The sequence below is a fragment of the Prionailurus bengalensis genome, chromosome E2, assembly GCF_016509475.1.
Source record: "Prionailurus bengalensis isolate Pbe53 chromosome E2, Fcat_Pben_1.1_paternal_pri, whole genome shotgun sequence".
Lineage (NCBI taxonomy): Eukaryota > Metazoa > Chordata > Mammalia > Carnivora > Felidae > Prionailurus > Prionailurus bengalensis.
In genome coordinates, this window is record NC_057352.1 from 3051548 (window position 1) to 3074645 (window position 23098).

Sequence of the window (23098 nt, forward strand, 5' to 3'; positions counted from 1 at the left end):
CCGCCCCCAAGCGCCTGCCCCGGGCAACCGGCCACGCAGGCGGGGGTGTGCCCGGCAGGGCGCGCCAAGGGCGCCGCGGCCGGAGGGCAGGGACAGCCAGGCGCCCGCAGCCTAGGGCCAATGACCGGGGTGGGGGCACGGGGTACACACACCGGACACAGAGCAGCTCCGTAAAGTAAAATACAACAAAATGTTTAATGAGCAAATTCGTCTTAGCAAATATGAAACTGCCACAGAGAGGAGAGGGACGGGGCCACGGGGCTGGGGCACAGGTCGGGGAAGACTAAGGAGAAGAGAATCAACTACGTAAGAAACCGGGGAGGGCGGGCACCAGGGAGAGGACCAGAGGCCAAGAGGACGGGAGCTGTGGTCCTGGAAAGGGAGAAGGCGGGGCTCTGGGGGTCGGACAACAAAATTCAAAATAGTTTGGCCATAAAATATAAACACACTATGTTTCTACGGTGGGGAAGGGGAGAAAGAGGGTAAAAGGGAGGAGAGGCTGTTTTGGGGAGGGGCTCTGGGGGTCCTACCCCGCCCTGCTGTGCACCCCCTCCCCATCCCGACCCCTTCCCTCTGTGTCTGGGTGCATGTGTCTGTGTGGGCCTGTGCGCGCACTTCCCCAATTCCCCTCCCCACCCCAACCCCCACCCCACCCTAATTGCTGCCATTCCAGTTGCTGCCGGCTGTCATTCGGCTGTCACTCCTCTGCCCATCTTCTTCAGAGGGAGAAAAGAGGGGGGGTGGGAGGGGGAGCAGCCCCCAGCCAGCCCTTCCCCCACCCTCCCCCTCCACCTCTACCAGAAGTCCCGGCGGTGGTAAGAGTCGGGGTCACAGTATTTTGTGACAACCACTCTGTTGGCGAACTTGCGACCCGTCAGGCCCTGCATGGCTTTCTGGCAGTCAAACACAGAGGTGAACTCCACGAAGATCTGCGGGGATAAGAGACGGGTTGTGAAGGCAAGGTGGCCTTTCAGCCTCCAAGGACAAACTGGCTCAGTCAGAGCAACCAGCCAGCATCTACCCAAAACCCAGAACTCCACAAGAGGGAGAGGGCCTCGCTACAGGTTTGGGAGCATTTGGCCAACGTCCTGCAGAACCCCAGGATCAAAGAGGCATGCAGAGTGAGGAAGAACAGAGGGGAGCTAGAGTCAAGAGTCACATGGGACACCTGCACGCTCAGCAAGGAAAGAGGTCACTTGTGTGGAATGTCTTCCCTGTACCGGGCATTGTGCCGGGTGCTCCCCAAGCTCCCCCCAAGGGCCATGTTCTCCCCAGAGGACAGATGAAGGGAAGCTCAGAAATTAAGATTCAAACCCAAGGTGATTAAAAAAAAAAAAAAAAATCCCAGATATTTGACCCAATGAAGTTTGTCATCTTGTTTAAACCACCAGTTTACAGGAAGTGGAGGGAGGGAGAGGATAATACCAGCCTAATGCTCAATACGGGATTCTGTTAATACAAATCTGACCTACTGCTTCAACAAAATGGCTGGGGGAGGGGGGGCAGAGACAATTATGTAGAACTGATAAATTTCGATAAAGTTTTATTAAACAAAATGGCATGAATCCTTGTTTGGATCCTTAAACAATATAAAAAGTCTTTTGAAACATAAAGGAAATCTGAACACAAACTTAAATACATCCTCAGGATAATTTTGTTACTGTAATAACAGTATTGTAGCTTCATTAAGATTTTTTTTTTAGAAATGATCTGTTAAAACGTTTAGAGCAGCACTTCTCAAAACCAGCTTGTGTGTCCCCAGGCGACATTCTGCAATGTCTGGAGACGTTTTTGGTGGTCACAAAGGGGGATCCGATGCTACCATCTAGGAGGTGCTTCCATTTACTGGGTGGAGGCTGGGAATGGAGCTTAACATCCAAAAAGCACACACACAGCACAAAAGCCAAAGCAAGTTTTACCAGGCCCCAAATATTAATAAGTTCAGATATTACAGAAACGCCCTTGTTTGTTACAGGTAAAATTTGGAAATCTGCTTTAAATTATTTTAGGAAAAAAAAGGGAAACTGGGAAGCTAAATATAGAAACTAAGAATGACTAGATATGGATAACCTGAAGCTGGGTGATGGGGCATCACAACGCTGCTATGTATGCTCAATACAACTTAAATGATGTACTGTAATACACCACTACGATGACTCTACTCTTATAAATGTTTGAAAAGAATGAAAAGTTTCAAAACAAAAGAGGCAGGATGATCCCAGAGACCAGCCAGGTCTTCCCATTCATCCTTCCCACAAGTATTTACTCCGCCCCTCAAGAGCCAGCCTCCATTCCAGCATCTGTCATAGCACTGACTGCAAAGGACATGCGGGGAGTGGGTGTTTCTGCCACACAGTGAGGACTGGGCAGGAAAACGGGAGAGGACATAATGCCCATCCGCCCCCTCCCCTCACCCAAGCCCTGTCGTCCCTTGGCCCCCGATGCTCTTTCCACTGCTTCCTGGCAAGTTCATCCAGCTGACACCAAAACAGGGGTCAGTATGTTGACGACACCTACACTTCTATCAGACCTCATGCCTGGGACGCAGCTCTGTCCTGCTCACGGCTTCCTACACATCTCTGCTGAGGTGTCAACCTGCCCATCGACACTGACCCCCTCCCCCACAAACCTGCTCAACTCTCTCGCTTCCTTCTCACCTGCCAGTTCCACCCAATCACCAAAGCCACAAGTCTGAGCATTTTACTGGACTCCTCTTCCCCCTGCAGCATAACTCAAATCAGTGGGCATTTACAGGTAATGTGTTTCTCAAATCCATGAACTTATTTCTCTCCGTCCGCCTGATCACCATCTTTCACCAAGCTGATCACAAGCTGTTAGTTGCCAAAGCTCCAGAGATCTTACCACTATCCCCTCTGCCCCCTCCAAATTCCCAGGCTGCGGAGTCCAGCCCTGCAGGGTAGAGGAGGTACCGGCTCTGTAATCCCTGGCCACCCCTACCTTATTCTAACGAACCGTCTCCATGTGCCAGGCCACAGACCACAGTTGGGACCTTTCAAAGGCTTCCTGCTCACTGCAGAAAACACCCAACATTCCTCTGGGGCTGATTTGCCACCCTGGGTCTCAGCCCCCAATCCCATCTGCTTTATTCTGCTCAGGCTGCCTGGTCACTGTCCCCAAAGATACCAGGAGATCTATGCTCACTGGGCTCCCTGGCCAGGACCCTACCTGCCTGCCGGGATAACCTGGTGTCACTTGGACCTGCTTAATACTGCCTCTTGGCCTCCAATCTCAACACTGCATCCAGAGCACTCCTCCTCCCTTCCCAGGTACCACCTAAGGTGGCAGATATGTTGTCTGACAAGGCTGGCCCCAGGACTTGGCCAGCTAAAGCCTGAATCACTAGGTGAGTGGCTGGATGAACCTAAGTCACCCCCCCTTTCATGCCTCCCAAGGAGAGCGGAAGGTGCAGACTCCTGGCAGGGGGCCAGAAGTGACATGCCTCAGTGGGCTGGGAAATGTGACTGTATGGCCTGTGTCCTCTGAGGTAGGGCCCAGAAGGCTGCTGTGGGAGTCCAGAGTCGCACAGGGAAGCTTAGTGAGTACCTGGCACCCAGGAGACACAAGCGTGCTTGCTGCCATTGAGACCAATGGTCAGCACTTTTCTCCCCACTGCACAGACAAGACCAAACCACTTGCGAGAGGTCATGAGACAGACCGAAGCTATGACAGTTGCGGGGCCACACTCCCTGGGGACACCACACCATGCGGGGAAAGGTGAGGGGAAGGGTGGGCACGCACGCACGCATGCACACGCACACACACGCACGCACCTTTCCACAGCCGGGCACCTCGACGCCATCCACAGGCCGGGGGATCTCAATGGACTTGACGAGCCCATACTTGCTGCACTCATCCCGCACGTCCTCCACAATCTCCTCGTACTCCTCGTCGTCCAGCAGCTCCTCAGGCAGCACCATGTTCATGAGGCACAGGACCTCAGTCGGGTGGCCGCCCATCTGCACCTGGGAGCTCATCAGGCCTGGCACTTGCAGGGTCACGGGGGTCTGGTTGATGGTGCTCTGTGGGGCAAAGGGCAGAGCAGTCACAGCCAAGGCCACACCAGCTGCCCAGAGGCCTACCCAGGGAAAACCAGGCCCTGCCCCTGTAAGGCTCAGGTGCCCACTCAGCACCACCAAAAAGCCAGAGCCAAAGACTTAGAAGGACCTCCTCCCAGCCCCACCCACCCCACCCCACCCCACCCCCAGGTGTCCCTCTAGCCAATGGAAAATGACGTGCCGGGGGGCTCACCAGCGTGGCATTCTTGGCTCCCACACTTGCCCTCTGCACGAGCAGTTTCTTATCCCCCAGCTGCATCCCGTTCAGCCCTGCGATGGCCTGTGTTTGAAGGGCGAGGGGTGGGGGGGGGGGGGGGTGCGGCGAAGAGGTGCGGGTTAGGGGCCAGGAGCTTGACACCTCCCCACAAGCCCCAATACCCCAGAGCCGGGCATTGGTGGGGGAGAGGGGAAGGCAAAGGGGTCAGAGCTTGGAAAGAGCCAGAACCGAGGGAAAGGGCTCAAGTCCCCCACGCAGGGCCCCACTGCAGGCCGGCCTCCTCCCGCCCATCCAGAGGAGGGGAGACCAGTGTGGACACAGAGCAAGGTGCAGGGCAAGGACGGACGCAGCAGCACCAGGGGCCCGGGGCTCACCTGATCTGTAACGTTGATGTCCACGTACTCACAGAAGGCATAGCCCTTGGAGAGCCCCGTGGCACTGTCCTTGACCAGGTTGAAGGCCTTGAGAGGCCCGAACGATGTCAGCAGCTCTTTTACCTGAGACAGGGCCGCAACTCTGTCAGGGCTGGTTTGGGTAAAGGCTGGGAGGGGAGCAGTCAGGAGGAGGCGAGGGGTCTACCTGGTCATCATTCAGGTAATTGGGTAAGCCCCCGATGAACAGCTTGTGGGCAGAGTCCGGGACCACGGTGGACACAACTCCTGGGGGAAAACGGGAGTAAGTAGGCTTTGGTCCCCAAGGCAGGAGCTTTACCCAGCACACAGGGACAGGCCCATTACGCCTGCTGTGGTGACAACAGGCCCACATCCCGCCATCCACAAGCTTACCCCAGGCATAGCAGCCCAGCCACAGCTGACAGAAACGGGTCTCCCAAACCTGCCCAGCCTCCGAGCGCCCCAACAGCAGCTCTCCTTGGGGCGCATGGCGGCACGACGGCAGACAGCCCCGGTGGGAGCCCCAAAGACGCAAGCTCATGTCCCAAACCCGCCAACCACGGCAGGTCATGTCTGCGCTCATCCCACGGGCACACCCACCCCCCTTCCACATCTCTCAGGCCACAGCTCCACCCCCTTCCCTACCACCCGATGTCTAGCTCAGGTCTCGGGCTGACCCTCGGTCCCTTCCTCTGTGGTCCTGCACATTTCACGACTACAACAGCCCGGCACTGTCACACACAGCAGACCAGGGAGTGCCTCGGAGAGGCCTGCTGCTCAGGGTCCAGGGTCCACGAGGGCAGGGACGTGCCCAGTTCACTCAGTACCCAGACCCTGGAGCCCAGGAGGGCTGTCACAGTGCAGTCACACCAGCAGAGTGCCTTTAACGACCACTCTGCGTCTACCCCAACCCTACCGTCTCCACTCGTCTTTGGATTCAGGGGCCTGCCAGGTGGCTCAGCCCAGGGTCCTAACACCTCCCAGAGGCTCCCATCAGGTGTGAGCTACCCAGGGCTCGAAGGAAGGGAAACACCACCCACCCAGCCTGACCGGTTCCTGACTTTCCAAGTCCAGACCCTCCCTCAATGGCTGCATGACCTGGCCCTCCTCTGCAGTCCGCACCAAGTGGCTGCGCCCCACTTCCTCCTGACCTGGGGAGGGACAGGGGGGCCTCAGACCCAAAGCAGGGTGTGCCCTCTCCCACCACCCCAGCCACTCTGACCACCACAGCCGAGCACCACCAGGGTGTCCGAAGGATAAGCAGAGGCCACAGGCCAGGCCCTGCACATCAAACTCGTGAAACCCGATGCCTTGATGCTCTCCAAAGCCGTATCGCAGCAAGACGCAACAGACTAAGGCACAGGAAGGAATTAGTCCCCTGCAGTCGCCCAGACAGAAAGAGGGGCCTCCAAGCACCCGCCCCCCGCCCCCATCAATCACGACCCCACAGGTAGCTCTCAGCAAGCTACGGGCTTTGCCTACACAGGCACCACCGCTCTGACCGACGGCAGACAAGCACACGGGAAGGAGTCTCATCACCCCAACAGGGCAGTGCCAGAGCCAGGGGCGCCTCAGCCATCAGGCCCAGGCTGTGCCAGGCACCCCGGGGAAGCACACAGTGCCGAGGGCATCAGGGACGGAGGCTCAAACCCAGGATGCAGCCCCAAGTGAGCCTCCCTGAGCCTCAGTGTTCTCATCTGTGAACCAGGGAGAAACCTCACACCTACAACAGAGAATGACTCACAAGGCCCACACCTAAAACGGGGCCTGAGGCAAGGCTGGCCAGGACCAGCGAGATGCCAAGGCCCCAGTGGCTGCAGACCCCGTGTGGACAATAGTTCTGAAGCTGGGCAAAAGGACTCACGCGAGGGTGATGCAAACTGGGAGCCCAGGCCAGTCCTGGTGCCCAAAATCAAGCCCTCGGCAAAATCCCCTCCCAACACAATGGGCAGGCTCCTCCCTGATCACACAACCTCTTCCCTCAGAGGGGCCACGGGGCACTCCCCTCTCATCCTCAATCTTGAAGCCTCACCTCCTCCCAAAGGCCATGCTGTACCCCCAACGACCAAGCAATCCTTTCTCGTGCACTTCCTCCTCAGCAGAGGGACCCTGCTACATGTGCTAACCACAGAGCCTGGCAGAGCAGGGCCCTGCTGAGGGAGCAGGCGCAGAGGTGAAGCCCCACTGGCAGGAGTCCAGTGGGGGAGAGCACCAAGCACAAAGCCTGGCAGCGGGAAGGTGTGGAGGGCCAAACTAAATTCACAAACTCAAAGGGTTCTGTGCTTTCCTGCCTCCAAAGACAGCTCTGGCTCTCCCTGCCTCCCCCCTTATCTTAAAGGACAGTCAGGACCCCCACATCAGCACTGAACAGCTGGGCCTGACTTTGGTGGGAACGAATTTAAGGTTTCATGACTCCAGGTGATGCATATTTACTTTCAAGTCAACACAATTCCATCAAGACAAGGAAGTCACTTTCCAGGTTCCTGAATTGTTTCTCTTCCAACCACAAACACCTGAACTTTATCAAACACTTTCCCCTTTAGCCTCTTTATACTAAGATTGACTTACTTTTTCTGAAAAGCAAAGATCAAAACGTGAACTTCACCATGGAAAAAGCCCGAGCGGAGGATGCTTAACCTGAAGACAGATTCACACTTCCTGCGACATCCCACTACCCGCCCAGGCCCCTCTGGACAGGCAAACCTCATGTGAGAAGATCCACGAGTGACCCTTCAGCTGTTTAATCACAGCAACAGCCCCTCCATCAAGGGGAAGACCACCCCGAGCCGCTGTCCCTATATGGGAGATGTCCACTCCCACAGGGTGAAGGACACGTGCAGAAGGCAGCACAAGAAGATGGCAGAGTGACGACTCTGGACACAAGCCAGGTCCCCTGGGAGACCACTAATCATGCCCTTGCCTTGCTGGCCTTCTGAGACGGGCTCACAGTCTCCACAATGGCAGCAGGCAAACCTTTCAATGAAAAACCAGGCGGCAAATATTTTCAGTCTGTCACACAGTCCTGACACAGGATTTCTGTCACCCAACTTGGCCACTCCAACACAAAAACACAGATAATAAGCAATGAGTGGGCTGGGCTATGTGCCAATAAATCGTCAAAAAACAGGCAGGGGGCACCTGGCTAGCTCAGTTGGTAGAGCATGTGCCTCTTGATTTCAGGTGCATGAGTTTGTGCTCCACGTTGGGTTTGAAGCCCACTTAAAAATTTTTTTTTTCCTTGTTAGTATTTATTCATTTTTTTTGATAAAGACAGAGCGTGAGTTGGGGAGGGGCAGAGAAAGAGACACAGAATCCAAAGCAGGCTCCAGGCTCTGCACAGAGCCCAACGTGGGGCTCGAACTCACGGACCGTGAGATCATGACCTGAGCCAAAGTTAGATGCTCAACCGACTGAGCCACCCAGGTGCCCCAGGAGCCCACTTTAAAGAAACAAACAAAGCTACGTGTGGCCTCCTACCTGTCACCTGCTGACCATGTACTTACTATAGGGCTGTCACAAATATTAACATGATCCACAGCCCACTTGGGGCAGAGCCTGACGCAGCAGGCAGCAGCAACCGGTTAGAAAAATATAACATCCTGAATCTACTTAACAAAAAACAATATTCCATAGCTCCACCTGGGAAACGGTCCCACAGATGCGTGCACAAAAAGAAGGTCATCAGGCTGTGCATTTAGAGTGTGTCAGCATGTGTCACGTGTCGTTTCTTGAAAGAATTAAAGAAATCCACTGAATTTACCAAATTATTACAGCGGAAGACACTGGAGACAAGCTGGGGAACCAGCCTCCAGTCCTGAGGCGCCTGCCAGCCTCCCTGGGACTCCACGTCCCTGACTCTGCCAAGGGTGGACTCAATTTCTAAAAGGTGTCCTTCGGTGCAAAGCCTCGGCCAGCTGCTTACTTGCTCCCCACCCAGAGCACCAGTGCTCACCCACCTTTCCTGGGAGAACTCCAGGGCCTGAGACGACAGAACTGGCTCCCCCAAGCCCACAACACTCCCACAGAGGCCCCAACCCTCTCTTACACCCATCTGCCCACAGGGGCCCGCAAACAGCCTGGAGGTCGAGTCAGGCCTGCTGTCTGTTTCTGTACTTCCCGCTACTGCAGGACCCGTGGGTATTTTATGAAACCAAAAGGTTGCCGAGCGTAACTGATAAAGGATGTGGCGCACAGCCAGGCCCGTTCGATTAGGTATCACAGGAGGCTGCGTGCAGACTACACCATCGCCACAGAACAGTCGTGACCAAAACGTACGGCTCACGAAACCAAAAACATCCACTCTCCGACCCTCTGCAGAATAAGCTTGCTGGCCCCAGGTCTGTCGTGCTCTCTACTGACCAGGACCGGACACAGCTATGGGGCACGGCCCGGAGCACGAGACTGAAGAGAAACTAGGACCAAAATAGGAGGGAACACCCAGATGCCGACCTCACACTGGGAACTCAATTGCAAACCGCTGACCTGCTTGTGCTCACACTGACTTCCCAGGTCCCAGAAAAGGAATGACAGGCAGGCTGCAAGCCCCTCACCTCCCTCGACACCTCCCACGACCCTGGCTCTGCCACTTATGAGCTGTGCATCCTCAAGCAGGGAGGACACCAAGCTCTAAAGGTTTGGGGAAATGGATGAGAAGCACTCACACCACTTCCCAAGCAGCTCTGGCTGGGTTGGGGAGAGAAGGGCGGACGAGTCCCCCACTCACCAGGCACGTAGACAGAGGGGTTCTCCGACATGCCAGGCAGGGGCTGGTAGTCGTGAGGCCTGCGGATCTTCAGCGACTGGCCTTGGAAGATGATGCCATCAAAAGCCATGGCCTGGGTGGTCTCATCCACGGAACGAAACTGCAAGAGAAGCGGGTGGTGAGGGTCAGGGAACCCAGCAGACAACAGCCTGCAAAAGGGCCTAGGGCAAACAAGAGCTGCTACAGAGCCACAGGGACCAGGAGGAACACACACTTCCCTGAGCCCACCGTGCACCCAGCTCACCTCCAAGAAAGCAAAGTTCTTGTCCTGGTTAATCTGCACAGCCAAGACGGGGTTGCCAGGGGCCTGGGTCAGCCCCCCAAGGCGCATCTGGGCGTTGAAGAAATCCATCATGGCCTCCTGCAGAGGGAATAGGAGACAGGGGGGGGCGGGGGAAGGGAGGTGGAGAGAGGAGGGGAGGGTGAGAGAGGGAGACACAGACGGGTTTGGGGGTGAGGGGAAGGGAGGGGGTGGGGAAGGGTGGAAGAAGGGAGGGAACAGTGAAATAGAGATGGGGGCAGAGAGACCAATAGTAGGAACAGAAGCAGTAGAAAAATGGGAGAACAGGGAGGAAGGAGGCAGAAGCAAGAGACAGCCAGAGGCCAGGAGCGTGGGGCAGGCCACAGGGGCCCCAACCAGAGAAGAGACGTCATTCAAGAAAAGTGCAGGGAGACAATGACAACAAAAAGAGAGTAAAAAGCACGAGATAGAACAGAAAACGAAACGTAAAAAAAAAAACAAACAAAAAAAAACCGTCCAATAGCGACAAGAAGAAAGCAGTAGGAAAGCAAGAAAGAAAAACCCAGCAGGGACACAGAGCACCAAGTCAGAGAAAAAGAGGAGTGAAGGGACAGGGAAGGTGGAGGAGAGGAGGGCAAGGGTGGGAGGGCGGGCGGGAGGGGAGGAGAAAAGAGTGATGTGGCGGGATCTGGCCCTGGAGTCCGGGGGCTGCTTTATCAAACGTAGCAAAGTGCAGGTTGAGAAAGTCAGAATGGACCTTACTTGCCTTCGACGACGGTAGCAAACTTTTTGTTGCTACGAGGGATCTCAGCCCCACAATATTTCACTTTAAAGAGAAATGGAAACAACTCTTTGATCTCGGGATTCTCGGGGTGCCATGGGAAGGGGTTGGGGAGAGGGGGAGGGGAGAGGAGCGGTGGGGAAGGTAGGGGAGGTCAGGGCCATCAAAAACAAAAGAGCAGCGACCATGGGAGGGACGTGGGGAGAGGATGGGAACAGGCGGCAGAGAACCAGAGACGTGTCAGAGAAAACCGAGGGGAACGTGCGTCTGTGTGTGTGTGTGTGTGTGTGTGTGTGTGTGTGTATGCGCGCGTGCGAGTCTCCCTCTCTGTCTCTCTCGAAACGGACTCGTGGATTTTCGTAGGTTCGTTATGTGTGTGCTTGATCCCTGGGTTGCTGGAGGAGGTTGGGAGAGGGGAGACGGGAGAGGGGAAGAGGAGGGAGGGAGAGGGCCACCCCCAGCCCGGCCCCTGGCTGGCTCAACTCCATCGGTCCATCTGGGAGGGGGCCGGGGGGCCTTGCAGGAGCAGAATCTGACCCGTGCAGGTAGGGGGAGGGAAGGGGGGGAGGGGAGGAATGGGTAGGGGAATCGGGGAGAGGGTAGGGGCAGGGAAAAGGCAGGGGGCGGGCAGTACCTCAGTGATGCCAAAGGGGATGTTGCCCACGTAGAGACGCCGGGCCTGTCTGGTCATCTGGCTCCCGACCACGGGCACCGGCGTCGGGGTCACAGCCAGGCCGTCAGGGGTCATGGTGGGAAGAAGGGCGGTGGCTGGAATCTGACCCGCGGCTTCAAGAGGAGAACAACAGGATTAGATGGCAACAGGGCAATCCCCTACATCCCCCACCCCGTTCAGGGACCACCGCACACCTGGGAGGGCGGCTCCACATGGACCAGTCCCACCGAGGCCTCATCCAGGCCCCCAGCACCTACTCCACGGGAGGCTTCAGAAAGGCAGAAGCCAGAGAGCCCAGGGCACGAACCTCATCGTCCCTCACCACCCCACCCACCAAGAACAGGGTCTGTTCCCTCAACCACCCAGCAAGTTAAAGTAAGGAGGCGGCGGCCCCAGCCCACCTTGCATGGCCTTGTACTGCATGGGGGTGATGTGCTCAAAGCCAGGTGGCGGTACATCCCAGTATTTACGGACCTTCTTCTTCTTTTCGTGGCGGGGGGAGCGACTGGGAGGGCGGGAGGGGAGAGTGGGGCAGGACAACCTCAGTCTGACCAAAGGTGGGCCTGTGAGCCCCCCCAGGCCCCCCAGCCCCCCACCAGCAGTGCAGCACTCTCCAGAAGGGAGAGGATCTGGGTCAGGGCCACGCCCAGGCCTGGGGGAGGTGCCGGTCTCAAGGCAGTGCTTGGGCCAGGGCTGGACAAGGACAGGGCAGGGTGCAGGGGGGAGAGGGCAAAGGGAGGGGACGTCAGAGTGGAAGGGGCAGGAAGAGAAGCTCACATCAATCCACCGTGCTCCTCTTTAGCGCCTCTGGTCAAAGGTTTGCTGGGGGGTGGGAGGGAAAGGTATGGGGAGGGGTGACTGGGGACCCTTGTCTTCCCCACACGCCACACCTCCCCAAGGGCTCCGAGCCCCAGGGCTGGGGGCAGGGCCGAGGTGAACAAGCAACAAGCAGGCCCCCTCGGCCCTACCATTCCCCCCAACCCCCCCATCCCAGGAAAGAGGAACTATGCGAGAAGGGCCACACAGACCACTTTCTACTTGGAGAAACTGAGATGGAACGAAGCACAACTTCACCTGCCCACCCTTCCTCACCTAAGGGGACAGAGAACAAACAGGGGACCCTGGGAAGGGAAAAGGCATTAGAAGAGCAGAAGGCAGCTAAAGGTGGGGGGCGGGGGGGAGACGCTGCCCCCCCCCCCCCAAGAACTCCCTGTTCTCAGAAGGCAGAGCACAGGCCTCAGAAGACCATCCCGAGAGAACCACAGAAAGACAGCAGAGGGCAAAAAAGGAAGGAACCCTAGGAGACGGGCTGGGGCAGCCCTCACGAAGAAGGAAATAGTCGATGCCCTGACGCTAGACTCACCTCCAAGAACCTACTGCCCCCACCGACCCATCAGAAACTAAACTCTAGAAACAACTGAACTCAAGACAGACAAGCCCCAGAGCCCTCCCCCAGACACAGAGAAGAGCCACAGAGGCCCAGGCACACCAGGTCCACGTGCAGGGACACCCTACACCCACGCTGGCTCACCCCCGCCTGTGCCCAGCCAGGGGTCCCCCAGCCCTGGTACCTTCGCCGCCGCCTGTCCCGGGAGGCGCTGCGCTGGTCCCGGTTGCGCCGGTCGCGGCTCCGGCTCCGGCGCTTGCGGTCCCGGCTTCGAGAGCGGCTGTGACTACGCTTCCGGTGTCGGTTCTCCTTGTCTCTCTCTGGGCCAGGGGGAGGGGGAGGAGACTGAGCTGAGGGAGGACACGGCCCAGCCCACCCGCTCACTGGTGGCTATGCCCCAAGCCCCAGGGAGGCCACCCCCAAGGGGAAGGGATTCGATGGAGGAGGGGAGATAGCAGGCTTCCTGGGTCCACAAGCGAATCCAGGGACCTTAGGGGACCAAGGGGACGGGAGCTGGTTACCTGAGGGGAGAGGGCCTGGAAATGCCCCCGGGGTGTAAGATACCTGAGGACGCTCAGGAGGAGCTGGGGAGCCAGAGAAGACAGAGGAGGCTGGCTCCTGGTCCCCCTCGAGGGCTGAGGGGCCTGACCCCAGGGTCGTCCCTGAGAGGGGCAGGGCTAGAGGCTGGGGAATCAAGAGACCCAATGATGTTTTCCTGAATGAAGGAAACTGGCGACCCCTCAGGAAAGACCTCCTCAACCAGCTGGCACCCACAGCCCCACCATCAGGCCCCAGGCACCAGACAGAGATCTGATAGCCCCAGAAAGCCAAGACACCCAACAGTCCCTTCCCAACCAGGTGAAGAATACAAGAGTCCCTCTTCTAGGGAGGTGCCCCTTCCTGAATTTGGGCTAAAGAGGAGGTGCCAGGAGGAGTGTGCCCAGCCCACTCCGGCCCACTGCCCCTCGCAGGCTGGCATCCCAAACCACCCCTACCTGCCCATCGTCCCTCAAAGCCAGTACAAGAGAAACCAGGGTCCAGCCCCCAGTTGGCTCATACTTTTCGGGTGGCGCCTAGAACAGAGCACAGCCTTGCCTGTAAAACCAGACACCTCTGCTCAACAGACCTCTCACCTGGGAAGGAGGTGCAGGCCCTGTCACAGTGTATTTCCTCACCCTTAGTTCAAAGACACCCCGGACTCCCCAACTACCCATGTCCAGGGACAGAAAAAGGAAGAGGCAATAAGGACAGGGCGTTAAAGTGGACTTTGGCCTCACCCGTACTACTTTATACTATACGCTTCTTCAGACAATTAAATGTGAACTTCCTGTAGATTGAGTCTCAATTCCTGAACCACTCAGGAAAGGTGCTCCTTCCAAGCACCTCAGAAGAAAACACAGCAGCAAACACCAGAATGCTCCTGAGAGCAGGCTCCGTACTTAGTCCCACTTGCTCTCGATCCTCACCACTGCTTTGAGAAAACACTGTGGCCGCTCAATAGGAAAAATGAGGCACAAGGAGCTCGTGTAACTTGCCTGTGGCCAAAAAGCAACAGAAGAGTGAAGCCTGAATGTGAACAACGTAACATCAGCAAGTACAGTTATCAACACCTGGGCACACATCTTAACACAAAGCAGGCAGAACTCACTAGGGTCTGCCTAGAACCACTAACGACAACATCATTATCTCCTTGAAAACTAAAGAAGTAAAAAAAAAAAAAAGACTGGAAGCAACACGAAGTAGAAGACAAACACGGAGGCCTGGCACTGGGCACAGGGAGGAGCTGTGGCCTTGGACCGCTGGCTTCACGCTTGTAAGAGGAGCAGGGTGTGAGCCCCAAGCACTTTTCCTGCGGCTGAGGCTCTGAAGCAGACAAGCAGGCAGAGGGACCAACAGGAAATGGTGATGCCTGCAGGGGTGGCGGCTGAGATCAGACAAGGAACTTAATGCCCTGGAGACACAGGTGCGGCACACATAGGCAGGGGCTGAAGCTCAGAGGCCGGCCCACAAAGACAAAGATCCACAGGCAAGGCAACACGTGGACAGTTTCCTGCCTCCAACACGAGAAAAGGAGCTTCGCCGCTCAAAATGCTGTGGGCACATTGTGGGAACAGCTCCACTAACCCAGGGGACACGCCAGGGCTGCGAGCGTGGCCTCCCAGTGCCAGTGGGGACACCCAGGGAGAACCCAGGCAGCACACGCGCCAGCACCTCGTGGAAGAACTCAATCAGCTCCACCTGGCAGCCCGGCCTACTGCAACTTGGCCTCGCAGTCAGTCAGACTCAGGAGGGTTTCAGCTTTTTGCCTTACCAACGTGTATAAAACCCCGGAAAAACAACCCAACCTTTCCTTAGACAAAGGTTGTACCTACCCCAAGTGAGCACCTGGAAGAAAACATCTGAAAAACACCTTTCTCTGACGGTGCCAGTTAGGAGAGTGAAGACACGCCTCTGTCCTCAGTATTACACTAAAGACGTTTTCACAATAGAAGAGGCGTCACTTACTAGGCACTTCACGCGTGCCAAGCCACACGCCACACGTTCGTACACGTTACCCCCATTTAACCTCAGCTCTGCCTCTCACCAGCTGAAACCTGGGAGAAGTGTTTAAACTCTTTGAGCCACTTTTCTCGTCTGCAAAAGGAAGGGAATCATCAGCATCACATGGCGATTACAAGGATCCACTTAGAAAAACTACAAAGGGCTTAACAAAGTGCCTGGCACTTGACAAGCACCCAGAGTTTAACTATCAAGGATTGTTACTACCATCCTCGTTAATTCCAAAATCGCAGTGACAAAACAAAGAGTCAACGTACAAACCCCGACGAGACTAACACAGAAATACGGAGGCAGCACAGCTGCTGGGCAACAAAGGAGGTGTCCGAACCCAGGAACGCCCAACTCCAAAGCCCACATCACGTAGAAACAGACACCCCATGTGCGCTCTCCCCAGACGCTGTCTCCTAGGCCAGCCACCCCCGACCGACTTCTGGACAGGGTTCGCTGCGCCCCCCGTTCAGGCCTCCCAACGCGGGCAGCTTCTGCCTCAAGCCCCCCACCTTCGCTCTCAAAACGACCTAAAGACAGGACGAATTTTTGCAGCGCCTAACGACTGTCGTCGTCCAGACGTTCTTGCAGCCCCTGTGCTGCTTCGCACCAGCACGACCCCACGCCTTGCTAACTCGGTACCACCCGGGGTAACGTCCCCCGTCCTCATCTCCACGGCGACCAGATTTAGGAGGCTTAATCTGTGCCCTGAGACTGGACCGGACACGGGGGCCGCTCTCTAGCTGGGAGGGAACAAGACGCAAGCACCCCGCGACCATCGGGACTCCCAGAAGTCCCATGTCGGAAGGACACACGCGTGTCCTCTCTCACGAGCCACACCGCGTCACGCTTGCCGATACCCAGGCGGGGACCCAGCCGGGGCCCACGTGAAGGGGGTTAGCAACCGCCATTTTGGAACAAAGGGGGCGTGGAGACCCGGGCCGCTGGCCCGACCGGAAGCGGAAGTGCCGGGGCAGCGGGAAAGAAAGGAGGCTTTGCGGGATCTGATACCTGTAATCTTTCAGTTTAAAAAAAAAAAAAAAAGGAACGGAAAAGAAAAGAGAATGGGGAGTCCGCGAGGGAACACCCGGCGGGTCCGCGCCGCCTCCGCCGCGGACCACGTGGGGTGTAGAACGGCGCGCGCCGCGCATGCGTCCAGGACCCGCGCCCGCCGCCCCCTCCTCTCTCCTCCCCTCCCCTCCCGCGCGCGGCGGCACGCCGGGTGGTCACGTGAACCAGGCGCGCGCCACGGAGCGGTGGGGGGTGCGCAGCGCGGCCCTGAAAGGAGGGGGAAGAGAGGGGGGGAAAATGGCGGGGGACACGGAGAGAGGCCCGGAGCCGCCCCGCCCGCCGCCCCGTGCCCCCAGCGCCCTCACCTTGCTTATTTTCGTTGAGCTGCCGCTCGAACTCGTCGAAGTCCGACATGCTGAGGCGGCCGCGTAAGGGCCCTGTGCAGCTCTGGCCTCGCCTTGCCGCCCGCCCGCTCTGGCCGCTTCGGCTACTTCCGCCGCTCGCTTCGGCTACTTCCGGCCGCCGCCGGCGCTCCGCCGCCTCCTACCTAATCAAGCCCGGGCCGCCCGCCCCGCCCCGCCCCGGCTCCGCCCCTCACCCCGCCCGCCCGCCCGCCCACGAGGTGTCCCTCCCCCCTGCCCGAGCCTGGCTCCAAATAGCGTCGGCTATTTCCGGACCGTAGAAGAAATCGGGAGCGGCTGCTTCGGCTGATTCCGGAAACACCCGAAGCGAGGATTTCACCGGCTTCCCAGGCTATCGTAACTTTTCGGAAACTAGCTCCTCAACGTTCGGGTGTTTCCGTAGGTCCGCGCGTTCCTCTGCGCCCAGCCCCCCCACCCCAAGGGTTCGGCTTCTTCCGACAATTCAAACCGTCCCAGTCTTTGGCTGCTCCAGCAGATTTCCCCCGCTCTTCTCCGCTGACCCTATCGAGCTACTTCCAACAATCAATCCTAACCGTGCGGAACTTCTGCACTCTCTGTAGATTTCCAGCACTCGCTCTCGGACCCAGCCAGAGGATTAAATCCGATGCCAAGGTTCGGCTCTTTCCGGACACTGCACTCACTCGCTCCTCCCCGGCCGGAGAACTTCGGCTCCTTCCGCCACCACTTCGGGAAGGCCTCACTCCCGGGAGACAGCCTCGGTTTTTTCCGGCGGCGCTTCGGCTCCTTCCGGCTTCGGGAAGAGAAAAGGGAGGGAGGACAGAAGCGAGGTTGGTCAGGAGAAGGGATACAGAAAAAGGGCGGAGTCCCGGCTCTCTGCACCTGGCTCTCCGGGTGGGGAGAGTGGAGGAAAAGAAGGACCGATCTCGCGGAGGGCCTCAGAAGGTTGCGCGAGACAAAAGCTGCCAGCGAGGTGAAGGGTGCGCGCGGCCGCTGCGGAGGTTGCCAGCGCGGCTTTGTGCGCCTGCGCAGGTGGAAGAGGAGGGGAGCGAGATGGCCTTCTGCGCCTGCGTAGACATCAGTCTGAGGCGAGGTTTCTCACTGTTCCGGGAGGCAAGTGGGTTCCAGAGCCCCTAGCACGCGTGCGCGAGGCTTTCCCTTCCTCCGAGAAGGGTACCGAACTCCAGACCGTTAAGCAAAGCCGCTCGCTCCTGGTTGCTGTGGCAACCGCGTCAGCGCACTTGCCCCCTCCCGCAGCGCAGGCGCAGCAGGCAACGTAGGGGGCACTTCCGGAAAGCAGTAATCTAGCACCACCGCCTCCTGGCGGGCGGACGCAGGAGCCTCCGCCCGGATGTGCAGTTTCCCCCTTCTGCGGTCGCTCCTGCCAGCGGTCATTGAGTCCACGTCTCCTGCCCCAGCGCCTCTAGTCGAGATAGGCCCGCGGGTGGTGTTGACGCCTCCCTTCCCGAGCTCTGCCCCTCCAAGTTCCCTGGGGCACAGCTGCTTTTGCTCCTCCCGGCCCTCCCTCCGGGGGTGCTAATTACACCCTGTCTCCCCAACCTCCGGGTTCCTGCCTGACCGCCCGCTCCTCTGAGCTCCCCGGAGCCCCCGTCACGGTCTCCGAGGCAACGGCCACCCCCTCCAAGAAGAGACCGGGCCTCCTTTATTCCAAATTTTATCTTCTCTCTTTAATTTAAATTCTCTGAATAATTCTTTCTCACGTAGACTCGGGGCAGTCCGGGATGTGGATGGGGAGCTCCTGGCAGAGTGGGCCAGCCTCTCCTCGGGGCTGAGGGTTGACACGGGGTATGTACAGGGCCCGGCCCCGCAGAGAGTCTCGCAGTCCTCCCACCCCCTCCTCCACGAGGAAGGGCCCGGTGAGGGCAGGACGGTGCAGCTCACGGGGGAGGAGTGCCCACGTTCAGGAAAGCGCAGACACCGACCCCCTGGACAGTAGCTCTTGGGAGACTGGCTAACTGGAACTCCTCCCCAGGGGATGCAGAGGAAGGGGAGGATGCTAGGAACGTGAGAGGCAAGGAGGGAGTCAGATCTATATACAAGGGACCCGGGGCAGGAGTGGGGATCTGCAGGACGAGGGGAGGCGAACGCAGAAACACGCCGCCCACCCCCCAGGCCCTCTGGAGGAGCACACCACTCATGCACACGCTTGCCACTGCCAGGAGGGGCAGAGGAGGGAGGGACGTGGGGGCCGAAGGGCGTGTCCCGGGCCAGGTGGGGCAGAATCACCGCTTGAAGCGGTAGGTGATGGGAAGCAGCAGCTTGCTCTTCTTGAGGGCCTGCACCTTCTTAAGGGTTTCGTCGTCCAGGGCCAGGAAGCAGCGGCGCGAGTACTCGAGCAGGCGCTCCTTGGAGGGGTCGAACTCGCCCACCTCAGCCAGCTTCTCCGGCGCTACGATGAGAAGCTCTGCGATGGGTGTGGTCAGCGCCACCGTGTTGCGATCTACTCGGTGGTGCTCGAAGGCCCGAGACATGCTCTTCAGCTTCTGGAAGGTGCCCAGGATCTTCTTGTATCGGCAAAGGACACCGTCTGCATCCTTTACTGCAGGGCCGGGCCGGGGCACAGAGACAGACATGAGAGGGACAGAGGCGGACACAGGAGGCAGATGGGGCAAGGGCAGATGGGGAGCCCAATACAGGAAGAACTGCAGAACAAAATGGGAATCAGGACAAGGAGCAGCTGGGAGCCATGGTGAGACAGTGGCACCAGGGAAAAGGAGGAGCCTTCTCCCCTCCCCATGTTACTGATGAGGAGCCTGAGGCTCAGGGCAGGGTGACCCCAGGAGGCAAAGCCGGTGAGGAGGGACCGCAGAGCAGGACCCCACGGGCAGGCTGGGACAACCAGGCTAGGGGAGAAGGGAGGGCCTCCTGGGGCATCACAGCAGGCCCCTCCCCCCATCCCTGCTCCTTGCTCACCCCGCTGCCTCTCCCGGGCCTTGGGCTTCCCGAAGCGCCTCCGGCCAGCACTTCCCTTCTGCTTCTGCCTCTTCCTCTCCACGGCACTGCCTTCTTCAGATGCTCCGCTGAGCGAGGAGGCCGCAGACTCAGGGTCTGAGGCCTCACCCCCAGCCCCACCCCGGCCATCCCCTTCAGCCCGCCTGGGCCCAGGCTTCACCCGGCAGTGGTCCTCTGGAGAGAGGTAGAGAGAGAGGGACACATACACATGAACTTCCAGAACAGGGGAGAGGAGGCAGGAAGTCCATCTGCAAGGTGGAGACAGATGTCACACCACACACAGGTCCACAGGAGAGGGGGGACCTCAACCAGGGCTGGAATCCCCAAAGAGACAGTGCATATAGATGTTGCAGTCTCCACCAAGATGGCTGAGTACAATGCAGGCGGTTGGATTTGGGGGCAGAGATCTTGAGTGGGGCATGGGTTCATGCTCCTCTGACTCCAACTTGACAGCAAGAAGTCTGGAGGAGGAGCTGAGAGGACCAAGACAGGACCTCAGGAGAGTCTCTGTGGGACCTCCAGAAGAGTAGACTAGAAATCCAAGAAGCAAGACCCTGGTTGGGGAAGAGGTTTCAGACCCTGAGAGAAATCCCAGGCTCTGGGTCTAGTGCGCTGGGAAAGTCAGGCACCCACCTTCACCTGGACAGTGTGAGCATCTGAGGCTCTGATGCAGGGGCCACCACCACAAGGTGGGCTGGGGGGACATCCGGTATTGGGGCTCTCACCAAGAAAATTCAGAGGCCCTTGGGCCAAACATCCTGGATAGGTTCCCATCAGCAACCCAGGCCACAGGGAGTTCCAAACCAGAGAGATCCTCAATAACACAGGTGTTGGGGGGGGGGGGGGGGGACCAGACCCCTTGCCCAAAGTGTCAGGTGTGAATCACAGGGGAATACGGGGTCCTGCGAGGAAGCCAGTCAGGAGCTGAACATCATGAGGAAAAGAACAGAAGTTGTACTCTCCAAGAAGAGGAGCTAAATTTTGGGAAAGGAAAGCCCTGACTATCTGGGGCAAGGGATGGCCACAGGGTCTTGCCCATCAGCAGAAGCAGGAATCAAGCATGAAGGAAGCTGGGCTTGGGGTCCTGGAGACCACCATGAAGTAAGAAGGAGATAACGATGCCAGGTCCCCACTGGGCCACCAAAAGGAAGGGTGTAGGTGAGGAGGGTCCCATATCCCCAGGAAGGGCCGGAGCTGGGTGTCAGGGCCTGGGTATGGGCCAAGGGACTAGATCATCAGGCGCCTCACCTGCATCCATGCGGGCAGATGAGATAAACTTGTCCAGCTGACAACGCAAGAAATCCCTCTCTTCCTCCAGGTCCTCGATGCGTTTCTGTAGCCAGGAGTTCCTTTCCAGGGCCATATGCAGCTGGGCCCTGACCCCATTCATCAGGGCCACAGTCGGGGACGCGGCTTCCGGAGGCTCTAGGGACAGCGGGGAGGCTTGGTCACACCCCAGGCCTCAAGGGCCCTGCACCCCAGCTGCCTGGGGTCCCTCCGAGCCTGCCCCCCAGCTCACCCTCGAAGTTTCCCCGAGAGGGGCTCAGACTGTAAAAGATCTGTGGGTCTAGGTGGGGCGTCTCATCGAAGGGGATGGAGATCTCGAAGGCCTCATCGTCTTTCTTCACTGGAGGGGAGAGGCCAGGGGTCACCCCAGGGAAGGCCCCAGGCGCCTCGGACCAGCCCCCAACCACAGCAGCCCTGGGGAGGAAAGGGCAGGGATGGGTAGGGCAGCAGTGGGACCAGGGTCGGGGCAGGGTCCCAGCTTCCTCACGTGTCCTCCTCCGGCTGTTTCGGTCATTCATGGCGCGACCTCCGGCGGACCCGGGCAGCTAAGCGCCTCAGGGGCACTGGACAGAAACGGCAGCCACAGATGGAGGGACATCCCGCGGGAGGTGGGGCCCAACTCCTTAGGGCTGGGGAAATGGGGGTGCTGAAGGCTGGGACTCCTGGGTCTGAGGGAGGAGGGGACCCATACCCTCAGGACCGAGCGGGGACACCCGGGATTTCAAACTCCAGGGCTCCCAGGGAATGAGGGGGCTGGGGACCCAGACCCCGGGCTACTGAGGGAAGGAGGAGTGGGTTCCCCGCGGGGTCGACAGAGCGGACACATCCTGGCCCGAATGGGTCGGACCCTCATCACGGGTCACCTCGGGACCAAAAGAGGCGAGAGGTGCGGGGGGGAGGAGACCGTGCCCCAACTTCCAGGCATAGGGTGGGGGTCTGGCCCACGCGAGCGCCTTCCCACGCCCCTCCCCCGCACTCGTGTGGGCGAACAGGGCCCCTCCCCCGTGGTGGAGGGGGCGGGGCGCGTGCGCAGTGCGGGGGAAGGTCACGCGTGGGGATGCGCCCCCGCCCCCGCCCTTTGTCCCCCGGGTGGGAGGGGGAGCGATGTTGCCAGGGGGTCCCAGCGGGAGATGCGCTAGGCCGCGGGTGCTGATGTGGCCACCATCCCCCCGCCCGCAGGTGCCCGGGGTCGGAGGGGCCAGGCCCCGCGCTCACCCACCCGCGCGCGGAATCCGGCCAGGGGACCGACGGCGGCGGCGCCCATGCCCGGCGCCGGGGAGCGTCTGCAAAGTGTCGCGGGGAGTGGAGGGAAGCGCCCACCCGCCGCGGGCGGGGCGGCAGAGGCCCCGAGTGTAGGGGCGGGGTGGCGAGTCGGAGGGGCGGGCAGGGACGCCGGCGCTCGCTCGGTCCGCGGGTCGTTGCGCTTCTGCGGGAGTCTCCGGCCCCAGGTGAGGCCCGCCGTTTGCGGCAAAGGCCCGGGCTGCACTTGCGCGACGGCCCCTTGTCGCGCTACCCCGCCCTCCGCGAAGCCTAGGCAGGGAACGTCAAGAAACTCCCAATTCCTGGAGAGCAGCAGGCTCCGGGGGTCCCCGGAGTGGATGGCGACGCACAGAGTGGGGCCCGGGAAAGGGAAGGAGACAACCAGGAAAGTTGAATTGCCGGGAGAATCCTTTTAAAGGAAACCCTGGGAACTGGCCATATGGATCCCCGCAACCCGCCACTTCACCCACCGTGTGTGCACCACCATTACACCCCGACCACACGGTTCCCAGGCCGGGAGGAGGGGGGCGGGGATCTGGAACACCACCACCACCAGCCCTGTGGTAGTGATTACGAGCTGGTTTTGGAACATTCCCACCCAATCTTGGCCGCTCCTCCCCCAAGCCCCACTCAGTTTACTCACCTGCAAAGTGGGGAGATTATGATCCCTTTTAGGTTCGTTGTGAGGATGTACTGATACGGTGCTGGCAAAACGCTCAGCCCAGCGCCTGGCCATAGTCTAGGCCCAACAGCGGGGCGCTGTTAGTGTTATTTGAGGTCAGACAGTGGGAGGCTCTTTCCCTCTCTGGGGAGTGGAGATGGCTAATTTGTTCTTCCACCCAAAAAGAGGTCGGAAGAAGAAATGAGGCCCAGCACAGTGCCTGGCACAAAACAGACGCGCAAAGAAAATTCATTAAGAAGGCAGATGTTTATTCGGCTCCCAGCCTCTCCTCCCAGTCACCAGTTGCTACTGGGCTTTTCATTTCCTTTTTCTCTCTTTTTTTTTTTTTTTTTTTTTTTTTTTTTTTTTTTGCTACTGGAATTTTGGCCAGCTCTATGAGAGCAGGGCTGTAACCTTGCAGAAGGAGAATTTAAAGGTCTGCACCATTTA

At 58.7% G+C, this 23098-nt stretch overlaps 2 protein-coding genes across 11 annotated transcripts; both read right to left on the reverse strand.

Annotated features, from left to right (window-relative positions):
- Window positions 1–171: 171 nt before the first annotated feature.
- U2AF2 (U2 small nuclear RNA auxiliary factor 2) lies at window positions 172–16774 on the reverse strand. Of its 2 annotated transcripts, none has more exons than XM_043598231.1 (12): window positions 16453–16774; window positions 12714–12849; window positions 11920–11964; window positions 11544–11647; window positions 11104–11255; window positions 9692–9808; window positions 9409–9547; window positions 4873–4952; window positions 4668–4790; window positions 4270–4356; window positions 3792–4040; window positions 172–929 (listed from the first exon to the last, which is right to left on the reverse strand). In XM_043598231.1, exons 1-12 carry the CDS (start codon window positions 16499–16501, stop codon window positions 795–797), a joined length of 1416 nt encoding a protein of 471 aa, XP_043454166.1. In that variant the 5' UTR covers window positions 16502–16774; the 3' UTR covers window positions 172–794. The 2 variants fall into 2 exon arrangements, with proteins under 2 accessions (XP_043454166.1, XP_043454165.1); XM_043598230.1 differs by having other exon boundaries at window positions 4258–4356.
- Window positions 16775–18133: 1359 nt separating this feature from the next.
- On the reverse strand, window positions 18134–22896 carry CCDC106 (coiled-coil domain containing 106). Of its 9 annotated transcripts, none has more exons than XM_043598237.1 (6): window positions 22631–22896; window positions 21215–21290; window positions 20960–21067; window positions 20689–20865; window positions 19402–19614; window positions 18134–19027 (listed from the first exon to the last, which is right to left on the reverse strand). In XM_043598237.1, exons 2-6 carry the CDS (start codon window positions 21243–21245, stop codon window positions 18711–18713), a joined length of 846 nt encoding a protein of 281 aa, XP_043454172.1. In that variant the 5' UTR covers window positions 21246–21290; window positions 22631–22896; the 3' UTR covers window positions 18134–18710. The 9 variants fall into 9 exon arrangements, with proteins under 9 accessions (XP_043454172.1, XP_043454168.1, XP_043454174.1 ...); XM_043598233.1 differs by lacking the exon at window positions 22631–22896 and adding an exon at window positions 21947–22252; XM_043598239.1 differs by lacking the exon at window positions 22631–22896 and adding an exon at window positions 21947–22202 and having other exon boundaries at window positions 19402–19508; window positions 20689–20863.
- Window positions 22897–23098: the final 202 nt, after the last annotated feature.

Bases quoted from the DNA above. Each gene is read 5' to 3' on its own strand.
- U2AF2 (XM_043598230.1), bottom strand. From the start codon at position 16,501: ATGTCGGACTTCGACGAGTTCGAGCGGCAGCTCAACGAAAATAAGCAA. The intron at 11,648-11,919 runs GTGAGCTTCTCT...CCGCCCTCCCAG, and splicing joins GAGGAGCACGGTGGATTGAT to TCGCTCCCCCCGCCACGAAA. The intron at 930-3,791 runs GTGCGTGCGTGT...TTATCCCCGCAG, and splicing joins AGGTGCCCGGCTGTGGAAAG to ATCTTCGTGGAGTTCACCTC.
- CCDC106 (XM_043598232.1), bottom strand. From the start codon at position 21,245: ATGAATGACCGAAACAGCCGGAGGAGGACACGTGAGGAAGCTGGGACC. The intron at 19,615-20,688 runs GTGAGGCGCCTG...ACCTCTCTCCAG, and splicing joins ATCTGCCCGCATGGATGCAG to AGGACCACTGCCGGGTGAAG. The intron at 19,028-19,401 runs GTGAGCAAGGAG...CCGGCCCTGCAG, and splicing joins GGCCCGGGAGAGGCAGCGGG to TAAAGGATGCAGACGGTGTC.